The sequence below is a fragment of the Symphodus melops genome, assembly GCF_947650265.1.
Source record: "Symphodus melops genome assembly, chromosome: 1".
In the NCBI taxonomy this organism is placed as follows: Eukaryota; Metazoa; Chordata; class Actinopteri; order Labriformes; family Labridae; genus Symphodus; species Symphodus melops.
Window position 1 is genome coordinate 44,928,675 of NC_136691.1, and position 20,437 is coordinate 44,949,111.

The following is a 20,437-nucleotide window of genomic DNA, read 5'->3' on the forward strand; positions in this document are numbered from 1 at the left end:
CAGTGTGTTATGGGCAATGTGAACACCTCTGGATGCTAAGCCTGGAACGTAATTCGAAACCAACACTCAATAGAACATTAAAGTTTGAATTATGTTTAAACAAACATGGAAACATGTCTAACAAATAAAAGTCTGCTTTGTTCTCAACTTGGGACATGAAGTCAAAGCCCAGTCAACAAAAGATTATTACATACTGTATGTATCGAAACAAAGTACCAGCAAAATTAAAATAAAACATAACCTTAACTTAACCTTATTTTTATTAGTGGAAAAAAGTATTTGAATACGTTTTGAAGATTTTATTTAAATCACAATTTTTTTCTTATAAATTCTTCGTGTCATCTTCCATCAAGAGCAGCCTCACTTCAAGTCTCCACCATATTTGGTGCTGGCATGTTATCTTTCATAAACAGAAAAAAACCTCATAAGTGATTTAAGGAATAGCAAAGAATCAAGCAAAGAACTCACTCCTGTCGGCTGTATGACCCAAAGTGTTGTTACCCTTCAAACACAAACTACTCTTGACATTAACACTCTGTATAACTCTACCACTCACAGGCCAGCTACTGGTGTTCCTTTAGTCATCAGCATCTGAGGCTGAACTTCATCCCCTGAGGCAATGTAATCCACTCAGCAACCAGTGGCCCTTAGGACTCGAGGCTCATTTTTCATTTGAGTTAGTTCTTTTTTTAAAGAAGCACGTCATTCTCTCAGGCCACAGAAAAGGCAGATACCTCACTTTACTACACCACAGATGAGTGTAGCAGAGCAAAACAGACCCAGCGTGCCCAATCCACCCCTACAGATGTTCGTCCTAGCCCGTGCCCGACACAGGAAGCCATTAAAGAGTAAATCAATCAGCCGGCTCTGTGGAAACGGGACAAACCTCCATGGAAAGCATGTGGAGGGGCACGTTGCCAGGGGAGTGTGATGCTATACGCAGCTTGTACCAAATATAAATTCATTGCAGACTCTTGGAAACTTGTGTTTTCATAAACACCATAAAATGGTGGAAGCAATTTCGCTGTTTTCGCTGTTTTGGACTGATTCAAATGCAAAGCAGCAGAGGGTATCGACAAAAGAGGAGTGAAAGAAGGAAACAAATAAGGCTTTGTTAGCATGTGCCTTTTTTTTCTCAGGGGGTAAAATATTTTCAAAGATCTCTTCCTGAAAAAATCATTTTAGCGGTGATAATCCTCAAACAACATCCCCCTCTCTTATTCCTGAACTGAAAAGGATACAAACCATTTTCAAAATCTTTCATGCAGAGTTTAACTGTTCCCATGAATAAAGATGAGCAGCATGGCACTACAGCATGCAAAGGCAAAAGTGTGCTCTTTCCTGGTTGTTTGTCTCCCTTTTGAAGAAGTTAATTCCTTACAGACACAGCTTCACTCCTTATCTATATTTACCCCAGTCGACCATAACCTGCAGCCATTCTGTTTTTTATCATGTGCTTCATTTTGAGCTTCAAGTTTTATTTCTGTTGTCATATTTTTACCAAAAGTATTCACCTTCTCTGGCATATTTAGTATTATTATTTAGTAAGCAAGGACACTTACAACATTTGAATGTTTTCTTAAAGATATTTGATTTATTGACACATCACTGCCAGACAGGAACAATTATGGCGTCTACCTAAGGGAGACACTTCAATCGCTAGATATAATCTGTCAAAGGACAACTTTATCCCCAATATACTTTAAGTCTAAGCATGTAAAGCTGAGTGAGTAATTCCTTGACTCAAGATTTATGATAGCACCTGTCTGTTAGCACAAGTAAACTGTTCCAGCTGGCTTGGGAATTCCCATCAAATCCAGCTCCAGAATCCCCCAGATCTTCAAGAACTTTGTTCTTGTCATCAGAGATAAAGCTTTGCAATCTTCCCCAACCATTATGCTTAATGATCTGCTTAACTAGCCCTGTTGCTCCAAAGCTACTTCCAAGGAGAGAGACAACTTCAAAAGACCATTATTCCTCCATGCAAGGTTTGTGGTTTTCCCCTATATCTCCTTATCGGGCAATGTGGAACTTGTGTGATACACAGATATGACACAGAAGTATTTAAATCCCTGCTGTGTACGTGGAGCTTCGTCCATTTGTTGGTTTTGTTTGTGTACATTTGTGTATGTGGGTGTACATACAGTCTGAGGTTCTGTTTGTAGTCATACACAGACACCAAACGCATGCAGTGTACATGTCTTTCAGATAAAACCATATCAGTTGAAACAAGCCAGAGCTTGCCCTCATCTGATCTTTCACAGGAGCTTCTATCAGTGCTTCAGTTTAGAACAATAGTTTTCATTATTTGCAACGAGATGTTTTTTTATCTCTTATTAAACATTAGGCAAATCTGTTGTTAGTTTTCATGGTTTGTACCCTATTTTCAGACCTCAGTTAGACTGAACCACAAAATAATGTACATGACTGCATTACTAAGGACGAAAAAACACTATGAGATACCGAGCTTTATACTGTAGGTGTGATGAAAGAAAAGTAAAAATGTTTAGCCACTTAGAATAACTTCTTTCATATCTTGTGCTTCTGACAAAACTAATCACGTGTCCCATTACTTCTAAAATAAATGCATAGGATGTCAAACTCTACATTTGTTTATTTTTAAGACTTTTCAGCTTTGCATCCTAATTGGTAAATATTCTCGCAGGTGCCGGAGGCAGGTACTGTTTTTTTTTTACAGACAGATTTGCTTGTGGTACCTCTTAATATTCTCCTTGTGTCTATGCATTGATCTGAATGTGCAATCTATAACACGGGCGCATTGCGGGTCCTTTATTTTTTCTCTATCAGTCTTATGAATTCTGAACACTTTGTATCATTTGTTGTCTCATCCACAGCATGTCTGAACCTTCAAGGTCAATGATCTCATAGGTATTCATATCACGATCAGCCCTCCGCGTATTAAGAAGACAGAGCAGCCATAGCATCATCAGGTCTATTTTTATTTTATTTTTTTTGTTTGTTCATTATAACTGCTGTGAGGAGTTGAGTGCTAATGCCTCACAGCAAACGTATGTAGAAAAGCAAACCAGTCCATCTCTGAGAAAATTGACAATGTCTTTTAAGTTATTGCTCATGTCTTTCAGAAAAAAAGTTTCTTGTTCTCGTTGTGTTCTCATTCCTCGCACTTATTTATTTAGAGTGTTTTTCAACGTTATCTGTCCATTTGAGCTAGCTCTATACTGTAACTGATTATTGCTGATGTCTTTTGGTAAATGAAACTGTTTGGTGCATAAACCGTTAGTGGCTGTCAGAGCACCATTACAGCTTGATTTGAAGTCTGTATCTTCTTGGAAGAATAGCTGGTAAACTAGTAAGAGGCAAAGTATCAGTGCAGAGGCTGTTATGGACCTTTTTTTTTTAGGTGTCATGTCTGACAGTGATATAAAGCCATATTTATTCATACCAAAGTACATCCCAGGAACAATGATGCACAATGACGATGTGGCTGCCCACTGTGTAATGCATCCTGTTGGCAGTGCAGCCACAGCTCTCCTCAGTTTAGCACACACTTGAGGAATTTGTTATTTCAACTGTGAAGACATTAAGAATGTGATGTGGTTTTAAAATAAAATTCCTTTCAGTGCACTATGCACTGATTCAAAATGCATCTTGCAGAGTCAAATTTAAGGAAGTTATTTTTTATGAACAAATTGATTCAAAGCATTTATGATAAATAATATTTAATTCAGTTACAATCTGCAGTGATCTTGTGCTTATTTTCAAACATCAATCACGATGAAATCTTCCATCTTGCAGTGTCAGTTTTATTTGCAGGCTGGGATTTGTAAGACTTTCTTGATATAATGTTAGAAGATTAAATGGAGGTACACAGTTTCCCTTGACCTGTTTCTTTGCAAAATTCGAACTGAGATGGGCATGATTAACATTAGCTCACAGTGCATGGCTCTATTGTAAACACATAATCCTGCAAACAAAAGATCCTTCCTGCAAATCTGTGTCCTGAAACTCATTTTATAGATACTGTCCTTGTTACTATGTGACTCTTAAAACAAGTGTTTTTTTTTTTTTATTTGTCCACAAAATAGTTTTGCTTAAATGTTCTATGACATTAGGACCCCTGTCATCTTCATAAGAAGTAAATATTCTACATGCAAAAGTTTGCTTCCTCAAATGTGGTCTTCATTGACAGTTTACACTTCATGCTGGATTGCGGTTCTGTCTCTGCCTTCCCTGAACGGATGAAATGAAAAGGACACCCATCAGAGCATGTTTGCAATGTTTTCGAGTTTGACATGGAGAAAAAAAAATGGATGCACAACATAAAAACAAGTCTGGCCTGAATATACCCCCCCCCTGGAGTTGTTTGTCCTCAGAGAGAGCATTCGGATGGAAGATAATTTAATTTGGTGACAGCTCTCAATCCTTTGAAGATCACATTCAGACAAAAAACATCAATACCATGTTTCTTCATGTAAAGAAAACTATAAGACAGTTTGATAACTTCTGATTCAGCAGGATCAGATCAAACCTAATATCTGCATCAATATCGTCATTCCCACCAAATAAAGAAAACATGTTGATGAGATGCTTCATTTGAGCTCTGGTAACACTCTACGTCGCTTGTCAACAAGCCTTTGGTTCTTTTTCTTATGACGTTATTTGAAGAAGCAGTTTCTCTTCCTTGAAAGATTGCTCTCTTACACAGATGAAACATGTAAACATGTATAACGCAGTGCTACACATGACTGCTTCCCTTACAGTCACTGCTAAAGCTAATGCTTACAACTTTAACAACTTTATTTTAAATCCAAGATCAATACTTATCTGATTAGCAAAGCTTTAAATGAGTATTCCTTCATATTAAATTCTATTCTCTTTCTATTTAATATTACTCTGTTGTATTTTTTTTCAACTTGATTGTGTTTATTTTTTTCTTAGTTTTCTGCATGTTTTTTTAAAAATTGTTTTTAACTTTTCTTTGCTTGCGTCGAATCCTGTCTGGTTTTGTAAAGCACTTTGGTTTGCCCTTGTGCATGAAAAGTGCTTTATCAATGACTTAGCCTTTGCTTGGCCTAAAGAGGAAAGGTTAAAGGTCAGTGCTTACCTTGACTCCATGACACTTAAATCTACAAATGAAGCAAGCCTTTAATAAAAGGTCAGAAAACATTTTTATTTCCTGCTACCTTTCCCTTTATGGTAAATCTCTGCAGTCTGACTTTAGAGCACTTTAACACTGTAAGGCACTCTGAGGACATAACTCATCATTAATTGCCAGATTTAAGGATGTTTTCATACATTTTGTTTTTCAATGTATGTTTGCTTAATGTCATGTCTCTATTTCTGTTCAAGCTTAACTATATAAATGTTTGTTTGGTGTATCAGTATTTGATGCTGTGGACGTCAAACAATATTTATGACAAGTCCCTCCTTAGCTTCCTGTTTTTAAAGGAAACACACAGTGTTTTCAACACCGAATAAAGTGTTCATCTATGTAACTATTTTCTCTGCACAACCCCTCTAAGTTCTTTTTTTCCTATGTACTTTATCGCAAGGATGTCACAATGTTCACAGATCTCTTCAATCAAATATAACTAATAACTGATATGGATCTCTCTCTTTGTCTTTCTTTTAAAGGAGATAAAATGGAGCAATGTTACAATAAACATTCCAGGGGGTGTCACCCACCCACAGCCTAATTAGAGACCCGGTAGGCCAAGCAAGATGGATGACGGCTGTGTGTGTCAGGCGAGAGGCAGAGAAGGAGGGGTTGCGGTGCTTTAGTGGCCACTGGTTATGTGCAGGTGGCTGGATGTAAAACGTTAGCTTTTATCTAAGCTTTGAACACAGGTAAGCTCAGGGGCCTGTGCAGGTGTGTGTGTGTGCGTGTGTGGGGGGAGGGGGGTAGTGGGGAGTTTTTAGCGGAGCTGATAGAGCCAAAGGCGATCATTTGTCAGGGGGATCCCAATTGTGCAGTGCTTTGCTGGGGTCAGAGAGTGACACCGTAATGTGTGTTGCAACCGCTAATAATGTGGATCATATAGACACTCATGTGGCCACTAGGGGTGGGGGGTGGGGGGGTCAGCCAGGTCGTTTGTACTTCAGACAACATCCAGATGCTCTGGTTGAGTAATCACACTGACTCACTGTCCCCCCCATAGGAGTAGACCAAAGAATGCGTGCGTCAATGTGAGTGCCAGTCTATTTTGTCTTTAATTAACATGATGAGCCAAGCGATGGCAGTAATCCTGACTGTAAACAGTGACTCAGTTCTGATGTCAAAGAGGAAGTCTAAATCATCACTCTTCTTCTTGTCACATCACTTCCAAAAACTGAAGAAACACACCAGTAAACGTTTTTTTTAATTTTTTTATCAAGATGCCAAGCATTACAAATAAACATGTCTTATTAATATGTGTCTGTATACACAAGTGTGCTTAGGCATGAACCAGCCACTGTGCAGTAATATGATAAACAATAATGAAAGCAAAGTCAGTGTTAACAGTTGAGATACTTAGACTCTCTCTTCCAGGAAAAACGCTTCAAAGTCTTAAAAACTTGGCAAATGTACAAAAACAAAACTGTCCCATCCATAATATGTGAGAATGAAGTAAAACATGTTTTAGAGCCCACACGAGGTCTTCACAAGCCTGAAAGATATACTTTGTATACTAGCAAGAAAGGACGAGCCACTCATCTAAGTCCTCTATTGAATAACTCAAACATTACATCAGTATAAATTGTTGCAGTTATAATATTCCAGGCTCAGCGTGAGGTCCTAACTAACCAGGAGACTTCTTCATGGTGAGTTTTTAAATGTCATTTTTACTTTTGAGAGCACCTCACTGTAATTCCCATTCACCTTTATTGTATTGAAGTGGAATGTATAAATGTCAAAGACTGAAAAGCTGAAAGGTTCTGCTGTGTCTCATTCTGTTGTTGAAACTAAATGCCAAAGCTAATCAAAAAACATGTCTCCAGCGACAAAAATGACTCAAGAGCCTCAGGAACAAAGCAAGCACGGATCCTCTGCTGAGAACAAAAGCCAAGATAGAGAAATAGTTTTGACCACAAAGGAGAATGTGGTATTAAGATTCTGGGCCAGGCACTGATGTTTACCCAAGAGGAAACAAGGACATGACATGGTCTTGGCTCCTGAATTTGTGAATTCGAAGCATCTGGGCCAACCTCTAATTCAGCTATGCATAACTTCCCATTGGCAGGCAGGTCAGGGATGCCCGAGTACTCTCTAATACATCTCAGTGGATTACTCTTGCTGTGACCTCTAGCTTTCTCCCTGCATAAGTCAGCAGGCAGGACACACTAACACCTCTCATTGTGGACACCCATGCTAAAATGACCACGTGATGCTGTGAGGACCTTTCAAACTTGTTGGCTTATGTTGAGATGTCTGAAAACAGAAAATGTTAGAATTACAAAGTTTGTATGATTCATCTGGAATACCAAGAAGGACAACAGAATTATAGTAACTCCTGCAGATCACAAGGAATGTGGCCAGACAGCATGTACAGACATGCCCAACATGTGATCGCAGGCACACGCGCACACACACACACACACAGAAAGAGACACCAAGACGACAAAAGTCGCATATCTAAAGCTGTACTGTATCACAAGAGAATAGATAAGAATAGATAGATAGATATGGATGGATGTGACTTTATTTATGCCCTTGGGGAAATTTAGGAATGACATAACTCCGATCACACACGTGGACACTGTAGTCTTTCTATTCAGTGTGAGGACCCTGAGCCTGCCTTTCATATCACACACTAAATAATGATCAAAATGTGCAGGGTGTATTCAAGGAAAAAGTAAGTATTTAAATCAAAAACTATTTAAATAATACTTTAGTTCTAAACTTAAATCTTTACTTAAAGTACATATAAACTAAAATGGTAAGCCTTTCTGCTGTCCAGGACACTCTTGAAAAATAGATTTTTATTCTCAATGAGTTTTTTTTTTTTTTATCTTCCTGGTTTAATAAATAAACAAAAAACTGTTAAGTCCCCAAAAAGGAATTGAAATTGCATATTGTTTTTTGTTGGTTTTTTTGTTGTTGTTTTATTTTTTGCATCTTTTAGCAATTTAAAGGAAAAAGTCATCAGTTCCAGCTGTGAAAATATTAATGTTTTCCATTATAGTTGAGTCTCTATGACAATACATATCCTTTGGACTCTCAGTCAAAAAAAACAATTAGGATAAAAACATCATTGTTACAGTAGGTCCAAACATTACAAAAACACCAGGCAAAAATGTGTGTTCACTATGAATTTCACTTTTCAAAGGTTTAAGGTCTTAGTAAACTTTCTGATTAGTTAAACTATATCACGTTTATGTCTGTCAAACATTTTCAATCTGTCACTGAACTGTAAGTATAGTTTGATTCTCTCAAGGCCACAAAGTTTCTCTGAAGGGCACACGTCACGCTAGATTACTTTTTCTGTGCACTTCATCTCGACCCTGTTGGTTTTGGCAAAATAAATGTTGGTCATTTTTTTTCCTCCAAGAGTGGTGAGCTCATCCTGGATTTTCTATTTTTAAGTGGACTGACTGCTTCTGGCTTACACTCTCCTTCACTGTGCTGAGTGATTTTCACAATAAAACACTTGAGGGTGCTGTTTCACCCATATGATGGCGTTACCTATGTTAAAAGGAAAAGAGGTAAGAGGACAGGGACAGTGCACCTGCCTCTTTCCAGTGAGTGAGGTAAGTAGAAAAGAGTAAGGTAAGAACAAATCCACAGGAAAGTCATTTAAGGATTCTGTTGTGTTTCCTTTAAGAACATTTATCTTCTACCTGGATTTAAAATGAGTTCCCTGTAAAGTAAACTATCAGTTCATTTTGTAACCAAGTGAAAAACAAACAAACAACCTAATCTCACACGAAGAAAAATAATGCCAATAGTTTTCGCACCAAAGGTTTACTTTAATGATTTAATTATTGCAAAGAGGCAGACAAAAAACTCAACATGTGATCTTTGAGAATATATGTGTCACTGTTTAGAAAGGAATAACTAATAAATTAATTTTTTTTAAGAAATGACCTAAAATCCTATTCACTCACTCCCACCTCGTCTATGCTTTTACCATGAATATGATTAATTGCTAAGGTCTTTGGTTTCACCTTTATGTGCAGTTTAGCCCAGAAGTTTCCAAATGCAATGATCCCCAAATTACATTAAGACCCCCTTATATAAACCAAGACAGAACTTCCATCATATTCCAGAGGGGACTTTGGTGTCTGTCTCTGGTTCTGTGTAGCATGCTTAGAGTGAACAGTCTTTATACTTCTAGTCTCCTTTGGTTTCACATTCTTCTGATACTGTATGGACCTAATAGTAAATGCATTGTTTTACACTCTGGAGCTGTTTTTTTCCTCTGTGTTTGTACTTTTGCTGTAATTGTAAACTTATTTCCCAGTTATTATTGTTGCATTATGATTGAAATCAATTTTGCTTTGCCAGTCTGATGTTCATTGCACCTCTAAATCCAACCTGCAACTCTAACACCAGCACCCTCCCACCCTCACCCCCGCTTCTTCTCCTCCTCTTTTCTCTCTGCTGCCTCCCCAGCGCTGCAGGTTGAATCTGTTGCCCCTATTTCCTGTCACATGGGTTGGAAATAGGATCCCTGCTTTCTACTATCTGTTCCCGTCTGTGTTGGTGTCAGTGTAGTAGTAGCTGTGGGACCTGCCTTGAAGTTTAGGGACTTTTAACGCCTGCCACAGAGCGACTCCTGCACAGACGCAGACAGACAGGTCGACAGTCACTCAGCCAGTCCAGCAGCGCGCCGGTCTGCGCATCTGTCCGTGAGGCTGCACTTCACCTGAGAGCCAGTCCAGACTCTTTACTCACACGATGGATTCCTGGACAGTCTCATCTGCACTTTTACTTGCTGGGGTTATTTCGTCTGCGGCTTTCAGTCATTTCGAAACCGGTAAGTGAAACTTTTCTCCTCGCCTCTCCTGTGTATCTATTCCGATAAAATCTGCGTTTAGGAAAGCGTCTCCAAAGTTGCTCTGCTTTAGCGCACCGGGCAAGCAAGTTGCCCGCCAGAAACTGTAAAATGAACACCAGGAAGATGTTATAACCAGTGTTTAAGAAATAGGTCGTTTCCACAACTTGGTATCGAACATGTCGCAGATTGCAGCAGCTGTAAACTCATTCATAGTTCATCGCTTTGGTTTCAATCTAAGGGTCTGCTTCCTAAACAACGTCTTTTTCTCAGAGCAAGCTTGAAGCCTGAACCTTTTTATTTATCATTAAAAGAAAGAATTATATGCTCAGAGTAGTGTGCTATTCAGTGTGGCTGTAGACTAGTTTCTGTGTTACCACACACCTACAGGGTAAACATCTACCGTTCAAAGTGAATCCTAAACTCAGACTGTCAGTGTCCTTTGCGACTGCTTGCAAACCCCTTTAAGATTCGGGGTAGATTTAAATCTAAAACGAGTGGTCTTGGAAATAATCCTAAACCCCTCATGAGATGTTCATAAAGCCATGTCTCGGAAACGAGCTTGTAACCCAAACCAGCAGCTTTTACGCACTCGACTCTCCCAGTGCGTCTACTCCTGAGCTGCTTACCTGTTCTGCATCAGCTGCTTTACTTTCACACTGTCGTTATTGAACACGATTTTTAATGGTTATGTAAGAACATCTCTTAAAATGTCTCTCTGTCTCGACCATAACATAACTGTTGGCTGTCTGTCGTCCACATTGCTTGTTGTGTTTGTAATTGAACCACAAAAAAAGATCAGTTTCCCCCAAAATGAACCCAAAACCATCAGCTCTGTCATCTGATATCATCCGTTTAATTTACCATAAAGTTCAGACTAATGCGCGGGGTTAAGCTTGCTTCTATCTGCGGAACTTCAAAGTTGCAACAGTATCCACATTCAAAGCTATGTATTCAGAGGGAATATTTGGTTTAAACGTAAATATCTAATAATGATGACCACACAAACCAGGCCTCAACTCGCTGTAATTTGCTGTGCGTTTCATGTCGGAGCAGCAAATCCTCATGCTTTCCTTTTTAATTTTTTTGTCTCTTAATTATACCCTCTGATTTCAAATTAGAGGGTCTAACATCTGGGCTAGTGCGTAAGTACTCCCATGTGTACCTATGTATTAACAAAGTATTTAAAGCAATGGTATTCCCCCTCATAACACTGCAGCGAAGAAAGCCAAAGTTTATGTTTAGTGGAAGTCAGCTGTGCCATATGTACAGTACAGTTAAACAATAATTTCATGCCTATCACAAGTCAGGTCCTGGCTATAAAGGCACTGAACGACTGTTTGATGCTCTCTTTGCTCTGTTTGCCTCTAATATGTTTGGAATGTGCATGCTGAACAATAGTATAAAACTAACCACTATACCTAAAGTAAAAGTCCACAATGAACACACCAGTGTTTGCTGCAAAATCTGAGCTGTTTGTTTATATTATCCAGTGTTATGTTTCTTGCCACTATGTTTATTTGTTAAACAGTTTTTATTTGATTGATATGATTATTGGGGACTTGTTATTTAAGTGTGTGCTTTTATTTACCATTTTGTTCCTGCTGTGGACACCGGTAAGGCATTGTGTGAATGGGAGCCCCTACAAGCTCAGAACGTCTCACAAGACTCTTTACTCGTCCATTTATTTTGGTGACATTTTTCATTGTTAGTTTTAATCCTTTTAAATGTATTCACTGAAACTTCAAGCTGTATTACCACAGCATCACCATTACAGTTTGATTGTCAGTGTTTACTGCCTTTAACACCCCTCTACTACTATGTCGTCTTTCTGCGAATATGCAGTTCCATGAAGTAAAAGGTAACAAAAGACAAAACAAATGTGCAATGTAATCAACATGAACTCTTTTTGATTTAAGCATAGTCAGTGGGATTAACTCACTAACTTCTATGAGCCCCCCAAACCTACTTAGGCTCTCTAAAGACCTGATCTGGCACTGCTGAGGGGATAAATAAAAACCATGTTAAGAGCTAGAAAATAACTGCTTAATTGAACTGAACTGATTGTATCTTGTGATGTTGCTAATTCGATTCTTCCGATAGTACTACTGAGGTTAAACATTGTACAGATACATTTAACGGACAGTGAAATCTCCGCCAGGAGAACACTGGATCTGCCTGTGGCATGAAGGGTAGAAATAGATGGGTAGCAAATATACTTCCTTTAAACAGTGGAATTTTTCCTTTTAAAGCTGGTTTTGCAGCAGCTTATTAATACGCCTTAAACACTTATATAGGAGTGCTTTCACTGTCCTGGTACACTGCAGTGTTTCCTCCAGCAGAGGTGTGTTAACAGCACAAGTGTTGTTTCATCGTGGACAGAGTGTTTTGTCATTCATGTGGTAGCAAAGGAATAAATGTAGAAATATAAAAAGACACAGGTAAAGAGTGAAATAGCAACGCGTTAGAGATTGAGCTGCTAAGTGCATTTATACAATCTTTAGTAAGAGACCATGCTCTTAGTCTTTCCCATACGGCACTCTTCATACTACAGAGTGTTAGTTAACCCACAGCCTCTTATCATTACAATATAACTCAGAGGCTTTATAAAGAAACTCTCCAGACTCCGACATGCTGTTGTTTCTGACTGTGGCATACTGTTGCTCTTTTGGCAGAGGCTCAGGCCCTTCACACAAACATACACACAAAGTGGAAGCTGAATCCTGTCAGAGCTGTCAAGATGACGTGTACAGTAATTGCGTTGCTCGGTAAGCCGGTAATGATGGAGCTGATGGTGAAGCGAACACGCTCGAGCTGGTTAATGAGAAGGGAATTATTTAGTTCTTGATGTTCCTGGGTTTCACGATCAGTCTGACCGACGGTGAGGGTGACAGTGGAGTGACATCTGTTGCAAGTGTCCAACGGTGCCCTCTTGCACTCACTTGGTTCTTTCGTTTATATAAATGATGCATCATCTCATTCAAATGAAAGTTGTTGAGACAGCCTTTTCATCAAGATGATGGTGTAGCTGTTGCAGTAAGACACTTCACCTTTAAAGTGATCCTTTATAAACTCAGCGGCGGGGTGAGTAAGAAGTTTTCCTGTTCGTACATGAAGGGATAATCTATAATCTATCTCAGGGGTTTCCCTGCTGGGATGATTAAAAGCGAGGTATGAAATATTGAGAAACAAGATTATATGCTTCCCTACTACAGGTTATATTTGGAGATCAATACTGCACACTTCATATATCTGTACATAAAACATCAAACGCACAGCTTAGCTTAGCACAAAGACAGGAAATAAAAGCTAGCCTGGTCCTGTAAAAACAAACACAAACTTCCTATCAACACCACTAACACAGGCTTTATTACATTTCTTTCAGTAACTGAAACATAAACCCTGATCTAGTTGTGTTGCCTGTGCTCAAGGCTAACTGTTTCCACCTGTCCCCAATGTTTATCCTGAGCTATTCTAAATTGCTGCCATATTTTATCAACAGATCAGAGACTCACATCTCTACATCCAACTCATTGACAGGAAGTGAATAAGATAAAGAGAGGTGAAGCATTACTTTGTGAAACTGTAAATCCGTTCTCTGATTTGTCTTGATTGGTTTTCCTTGTGAACTTTTGAGGAAGGATTATAGAGGGACGTTACATTCTTATTTAAAGACCAGATAGTATTTATTTAGCCAGATGGGAAACATGTTTGCATGTGTTGCAGTAGAAAGTTGAAAAGAATGCCTTTTTAAAAAGAGTGCACATATTGAATAGAAGACAAGGCTACTGAGACAAAAAAGTCCCGAAGTTATTGATGTACTGTATCTGATCTTATTTCACAGTCTGAACAACAAGATCTCAAACACAAACATGAAACAAGTGATGTTTTTTTCTTGCCTATAAAAGAAAAAACTGATTGCTTTGGTTGTGCCACGTTGAAGCTGGAAAATGGGCAGGCTGTGGCTTTTCTCGTGATATGGTGTGACATCTCATAACAATAGTGATCTCAGAGCTAACAGAAATGATGCCTGATGAAGTAGACATCAGGTTAATATCAGGCTGTGCTTGACCAACCGAATCTTGGATCAGACATGCATGAACTAACTTGTAAAGCTGCACTGGGGGGATTTGCAAAAGCTGATGTCTGTGCAGTGAAGTATCTTATCAAACTAACTTTCCACAGGCTAACAGGCTTTATGTTTTTCCTGACCAAACTTGAAATTGTAGGATTTTTTTCTTTCATTCAACACTGGCTGTCATATCTCTGCCTTGCGGCATCCCAGGCACAGAGGACTGTGACTTTTGAGATGAATGACAGCATGTGTTGTGATTTCCCTTTGTTGCCTAACATGCATAAAAGCTGCTGCACAAACTGGCAACCCTCAGTTTCATCTGGCAACCCGCTCTCCTTCCTGCTCCCTGTTTGATCGTCGTCCAGAGGGGCATGATGTCGGCCTGGACTTTTTCAGAGTCATTGCACCCGGCCACAGACGGAACTGGGTGTAGCTGTGTGGTGCAGGAGGAAAGTCAAGGTGGCTTAAATGTGGCTTAAAACAGTGCACCAACTCCTGAACAGAAGCTCACAGAAGTCTAGTATGTCAGAGACCATGGGGTGTTTTCAGATGTTTGGCTTGCCATCAAGTTGCAATTCAGTTGACTGCGTGTGTTGCATGTGTATTAATCTCCTGCTTGTGAAAGGCAAGTCACAGATTGTTGTGTTTTTTTGCTTCATGCTGATGGCCTATTGCATTTAGGTTGTGACCCATGTATGGAGGCCCCCATGCAGACGGCCAGGCTTCAAGTCCGACCTCTGGCTGCTTTCCAGCACGTCATACCCCACTCTCTCTCTCTCTCTCTCTCTCTCTCTCTCTTGATTTCTTACTCTATCCACTGAGAAAAGGCAAAAGGCCCCTCTGTAAAGTCTTCAAATGATTGCAATATCTCAAATGATCAATTACTGTGATCTGTGGGGGTTTATTTTGTTACCTTTGACAACAGTTGAGTCATCAGTTACACAAAAACGATCAGATGTCATGTATTTTCTTTTCTCCCCAAAGTGTATTTAAAAAAATGTAAAAATAAATAAATAACTTTAAATAAATAACCTTTACTATCACTCCAAAAGTAAGAAAAGGTTCCATCAAAGCTGCCGAGGAAGTAAGGCGTGTCGTCAAATTGTTTTTTTCCGAGGAATGTCACTCCACAATGTGAAGACATACAATGTTAACGTCAGTGTTTGAATAAGAACAGCAAATCCTCACATATGAGCCACAAGAAAGGTCCTTTTCTTCATCAATTTATCAACTTGTAATGTCAACACTACGTGTGTGTTTGGATAAAGTTCAGATGTGAGGCAGCTGTGGCCATCTGGGGCCTCCATGCACTTCCAGAGTTTCTCTTCCAGAATTCAGAGGAACCACGTCAAGTGTCTAACCGAGAGGTCTCATATCCTTAGTCTGATGCCCCTCCTCCCTCCACAGACACACAGACACAAACACAAAGGGAAGTCTTTACCCAATCCACATTTCTCCCTGACACAGGCAATCATCAAATCTGTCTCGACTTAATCCCAGTCTCGATTTGTAAACGCAGTCCATACAGCGCAGTTTGTGATGGGCCCCCTCAACCTTTGTGACCCCTGATACAGAGGGATCTTTGTGAGTCTGTGTGTGCCTTTGTACAGTTTGAATATTCACATGCATGATACTCTGAATCGTCTGCCTCGGTTGATAATAACAGACCATCTTCAGCTGTAGAAACATGAGCTTGTGTTGGCAGAGGTGATGGCGATAGAGCGTTGGTCTGAGGAGACGCAGTGGGTTCTTAAATACTTTAACATGCCTGCTTTCGGTGTGCCAGTAAACCCTCTGTGCTTAGTGTGGGGCGTGTCAGAGGGCATTATGGGAAGAGAGTGCATAGGGTCTGGGTCTCAGATGTGGGCTGTGTGGTTCCCCCTGCCTTTTCCGGCTCAGAGATGGAAACCTCTCCTCCCTGATGAGCTTCTGTGCTGCAGACACAAGTTTAGACAAACCGCTGGGGTGTGTGTGTGTGTGTGTGTGTGTGTGTGTGTGTGTGTGTGTGTGTGACAGTTTAGAAACTGTCCTTTTGGGAGATAAAAGTCAGTCGTGATCAAAGCAGAGGTAAAGTAGGAGTGAATATGGAGGTAAAAGTTGTCTGGTAACTAACTGCTTACTTGATTACTGTTCAACCTTTTTAGGATATGTTAAAAAAAAAGTCACTTAGTTTTGATTTAAGATTGTTTTGTAATTTATTCCTTTCTCTTGATGTGATTATTTTATAAATTAATTTATTTTTGAAACATGTAGCTGTGTCATGTGATCAATCACATTCTTGAGTACAAAGTGACAAAAACTGCCCCCCCCCTCCAAAAAAAAACCAACAAAAAAAACACAGAGGGAAAAAAGCAAACGTGACAGTTAATAACAATTGATAATTGTAGATTAGTTTGAAGCTTATCATGAGCAGCCACATTTAGATAAGCGGCTGCTTAGATATATTCAAATACAGATGACTGGCCATTTAAGTTCCTCATGCTGTCGGAAATGTATTCATGTTTACTGTTGTGGAATTGGGCCAAATGTCTTTATCCCTCTGCTATCACAAAAGAAAAATAATAATGACTAGATCAGACTTTTGGAAGGAGTAAGCATCTGTTCTGGGGCTGTTGTGCTTATTTCAAAGGTTCAAACTGATGCAAGTCCCCTTGCCTTTCATTCAAGGGCACATAAAAGTGTGAGCATCCATCACAGGACAGAACAATCTACCGGGAACACATGGTTGCTTTTACTGCCTATTTTCTCATCACTCTTTAGAATCATAAGTAAGATGACAAATTGGCTAATCTCCTTCAAACTTTTGGACAGTCTATAAAACTGTATTCTCCTTTAGATGCCCTCTATGGGTTGCATGCAGGTTCACTCTGTTCTGGTTGTTTACACAGCAAACCCAGTCCGACTTTCTCCGCTTTGTTTTGTGTCCATGCATAATCAGCTCCATTACAGCCCACAGAGAACCCTCATGAATCTGAAATTGTATGTAGCAAGAGGTTAATTTTATCAATACAACAAGCAAACGAACAAAAATCAACTATGCATATTGACTGGCTGACTGTAGGGAAACCAACAACAGACGAGGCATTTCTTTTTCGGAGAAAGTTGAAACAATTCCAAGGAAATAACTTGTGCAAAAGAAGGCTATTGGCTCACCTTTCTTAGCAAGGAACCGAAATTTAAAATGTTGAAATTGGGGTCAAATAATTTTCTTTCTATGATTATAATGTGGGGCTTTTTGCTCCTCCTGAAAGGAGACACGAACATTAGGAAGGAGATCGATGGGTAAACATGCATAACATTCACAAAGAATCCGCCATAAAAAGAGACAAAAAAAAAAGGTTCCTCACTTGTGCCAAGTCTGATCTGATTGGTCAGTCAATCTGCTCTCTTATAATTGGTCAGTCGTTCGGCTTTGTTCTTGGATGTTTCCCATCCCTTGTGCCGTATTGGGTATGCCACAGACAGTCCAAGGCGAGCTTGAGCTTGCTAAAACGAGCCAATGGGCTTGGACCAGTGACGTCTTTGTCTTGTGATGTCACTCCACACATTTTCAACGAGGGGGGCTGAGCGCTACATGTGGCTATTGCTACAGCTAACAGGAGGGGGTAGGAGAAGCTTCGTTTCGCTTTCTTTTGCACATATATGTTCCTAATCATGCTTAAGACACCTGTAAAACCCCCTAAAGAGCATATACAACTAGAAAAAGCCAAATATGGCTTCTCTAAGAATTTAAACATTTTTAAGAAAATCTTAAAAGTTTTTTTCATCAATTTAAAAAATGTTAGTTGTGGCTTTACTTTGAGTACTGTGTCAAATAAGTCAACTTGAAATGAGTAAACATGTTTACTTGTTGCTTTTTTACGAACAAAGAACATTTAATACGAAACTCTAGCAGATTCTTAAAACTTCAGTATCGACTGCTCCAATGCCTGTAACACCAGCTTGCAGTAGCTACAGTCGTAGATGGAGAAAAACAGCGGTAATTGAGAAGGCAGACATAGGGAGTGAGTGAAAAGTCTTAAATTAAGAACATAGAACACACTGTTTTCCCTTTTTATGTATCCCAACGATCATGATACACAGCATGTCTAAACTTGTAAAGACAGGCCAAAGTTTTGAAAAATTCCTTTATTTTCTTGGCTGGAAATAAGTAGTATCTGGTTCACAGTTTGTAACAGAAGGAGAGAAAAAAAGAAGCTCCAGGTCATAAATGTGGGCTTCTGTGTCAAGCCGCTGCCCGTTTACTTCCTGTTGACCTCTGGGTGCTGCCCAGGGAAGGTCAAGTTGTGGGTAACGCCCTTGTTCTTCTATGCCAAGGGATTGGAACGCCCATAAAACCACCAACCACTAAGACGGAGAAACAAACCTTGTTATTATAAACACTATCATGCTTATTATCGTGCCACAGTGATTCTCGTCTTGTCGTGTTGAAAGGCTTACATTTGTTTTATTAAAGTACAGCTCTCTGTGTTGTTCATTCTTCATCTCTTCATTTCTCTGTTTGAACTTCCACCGAGTTTTTCTCTTACCTTGTGCAAATCACCACCTGCTCAGATGATCAGTCAGGCGACTCAGCATGCAAAGCAGCCTTGTCTGTCCCGGCATCAAGGTCTATGTTGTGATTGTGGTGCATGGTCATCCTCCCTCAAAGGCCATGAGGCATGACCGCTGCGATAGTGATGTAAAGGACAGAGCAGTGAGAGAAAGAGGCGTCTGCTACAAAAGTGGAGTGAGGTTGAGTGTGTCACTCAGGTCCCTGATCCACGGAGGCGGTCCTGTGAGACAACCTGAAATTAAGCTGTCAGGCAACGGCTGGGTATACACAACTGTCAGGCTTTAAAGCGATAAACAATGTTTAGGTGGGAGAGTGAACACATGTGGCTACTATAGAGGTCTGTGAGGTTTGGTTGCTCAAAGGTCAGTCAAGAGCAATGTTTTTCTGAATGAGCTGTGACATGTTGTTTTTGGATTGAGCTCTGCACTGCAACATACTTATCCTTTCACAACTTTCTTCATCTTAAGCCATGGACTGTATAAAATAGTTGTAAGGTTGTCTAGAAAGTTTGAAAAAAGCATCTCAAACTGTCTTGATTGGTCTCAATGTTTTCTTCCGTTCTCTCTTCTCAACTCTCTTCCTTTTCCTCCTTTTGCACATTTGGATACTATTATGCATGAGCTTCATCCCCTGGCCTACCCATGTCTCTTGACATTTGCGTATGCATGAGCAGACCCACTCCAGTCAATGCCGAATGACATTCTCTCCCAGTTTTGCCAGTGCTCTCTGCAGCAGCCAGAGCCCATCAGCTGGAACACACTCCAGGGCGAGGGGGGTAAATCAAACAGGCAGAGAACAGTAATGAAGTACCATAAAGCCGTATGTTCACCTATGAATTCTATTAACTCACAAACAAGCAATTGTTGTCATTATCAAAACTCTATTTAATTCACTGTGATGGAATTCTAGAGGAGGTTTAAGGCCCCGGGGAGGTAGGAGCTGATGCATGAAAACATTACAAAAGATATAACTTTTGGACTCAACACTGGATTTGAATACAGATGTAAACCAAAATAATGTTTTATCAGCACAGCATTTGTGTAAAAGGAAGCTCTTCTTCGCTTTTCCCTGAAAGTGCTCATTGGCTTACGTATTGTTCCTGCACTTAAGTAGAGCAGGAAAAAATGATTGGTCTTCAGTTTGATTTGCTTTGGTACAAATCCCAAACCATTCTGGCTTCCTGTCTCAGTATTTCTCTTTTTGAAAATACTATTAATAATCCTTTGACATTGCATGATTAAGGTAAATTAGCTGTTTGTCTTTCTTTGATTCAAACATTTGTAACTTGTTCCAAACATCATGCCAGTGATTGGTTTTGGGTGTTTTTGCAAAAATCTCCACTGGCAGACTTTCAAAGCAACCATGTATTTTTGTGGTGTCACATGCAAGTCTGAGTCTTGAGAAGCGTAACCAAGAACATAACTGGAGGATATTGAATTGCTACTGTGTGAGACATGACCTGTCCGGTGAACCTAGCTCTTTTTATACTGCAGTTTTATTTGGGTCAGCGCCACTGAGGTTTGTGCTCTACTGTGGTAGAGTAATGGCAACCACTTTAAATAAATGGAGAGTAATTTCTTTACTGAGCCCCAGGGTCTGGTTAGTGTCCAGCTGCAGCAGTTTGTGGCCAAAGAGGCAAATTGTCGCCTTTCCTCTTTGCTGGAAACGCCCACCAACAACACAGATTTGACAAGGACTAACAAGTGGACATGGCGAAGCAGACAGAACAAACATTTGAACAAGTGAATGGGGCAGACGTAGCTAAGTGGACAGCAAACAGAGGAACCAAGCCAATAGCTTGCAGAGCTAAGAAACCATGACAGGGAGATCAGTGTAACAGTGGATCAAAAA

At 39.8% G+C, this 20,437-nt stretch overlaps 2 protein-coding genes across 5 annotated transcripts in view; both read left to right on the plus strand.

The window, feature by feature from the left end:
- The window catches only part of susd2 (sushi domain containing 2), a 33,812-nt gene extending 25,142 nt beyond the window's left edge, over positions 1-8,670 (plus strand). The window contains exons 15-16 of one of the 3 annotated variants that reach the window (XR_013778616.1): positions 2,856-2,951; positions 8,546-8,670. Coding sequence is in view for 1 of the 3 variants with exons in the window: in XM_079337478.1 (XP_079193604.1) it covers positions 2,856-2,864 (9 nt within the window). In the remaining 2 variants the exon portion in view is untranslated. Of the gene's footprint in view, positions 1-2,855; positions 3,343-5,616; positions 5,785-8,545 lie in introns of those variants that run through there. The other 2 variants (XR_013778617.1, XM_079337478.1) reach the window with 2 other exon arrangements.
- Positions 8,671-9,333: 663 nt separating this feature from the next.
- kremen1 (kringle containing transmembrane protein 1) overlaps positions 9,334-20,437 on the plus strand; it is a 55,318-nt gene continuing 44,214 nt past the window's right edge. For both annotated transcript variants that reach the window (XM_079340270.1, XM_079340271.1), the window contains exon 1: positions 9,334-9,938. In XM_079340270.1, coding sequence (XP_079196396.1) covers positions 9,860-9,938 — 79 coding nt within the window. In that variant the 5' untranslated portion in view covers positions 9,334-9,859. The remainder of the gene's footprint in view (positions 9,939-20,437) is intronic.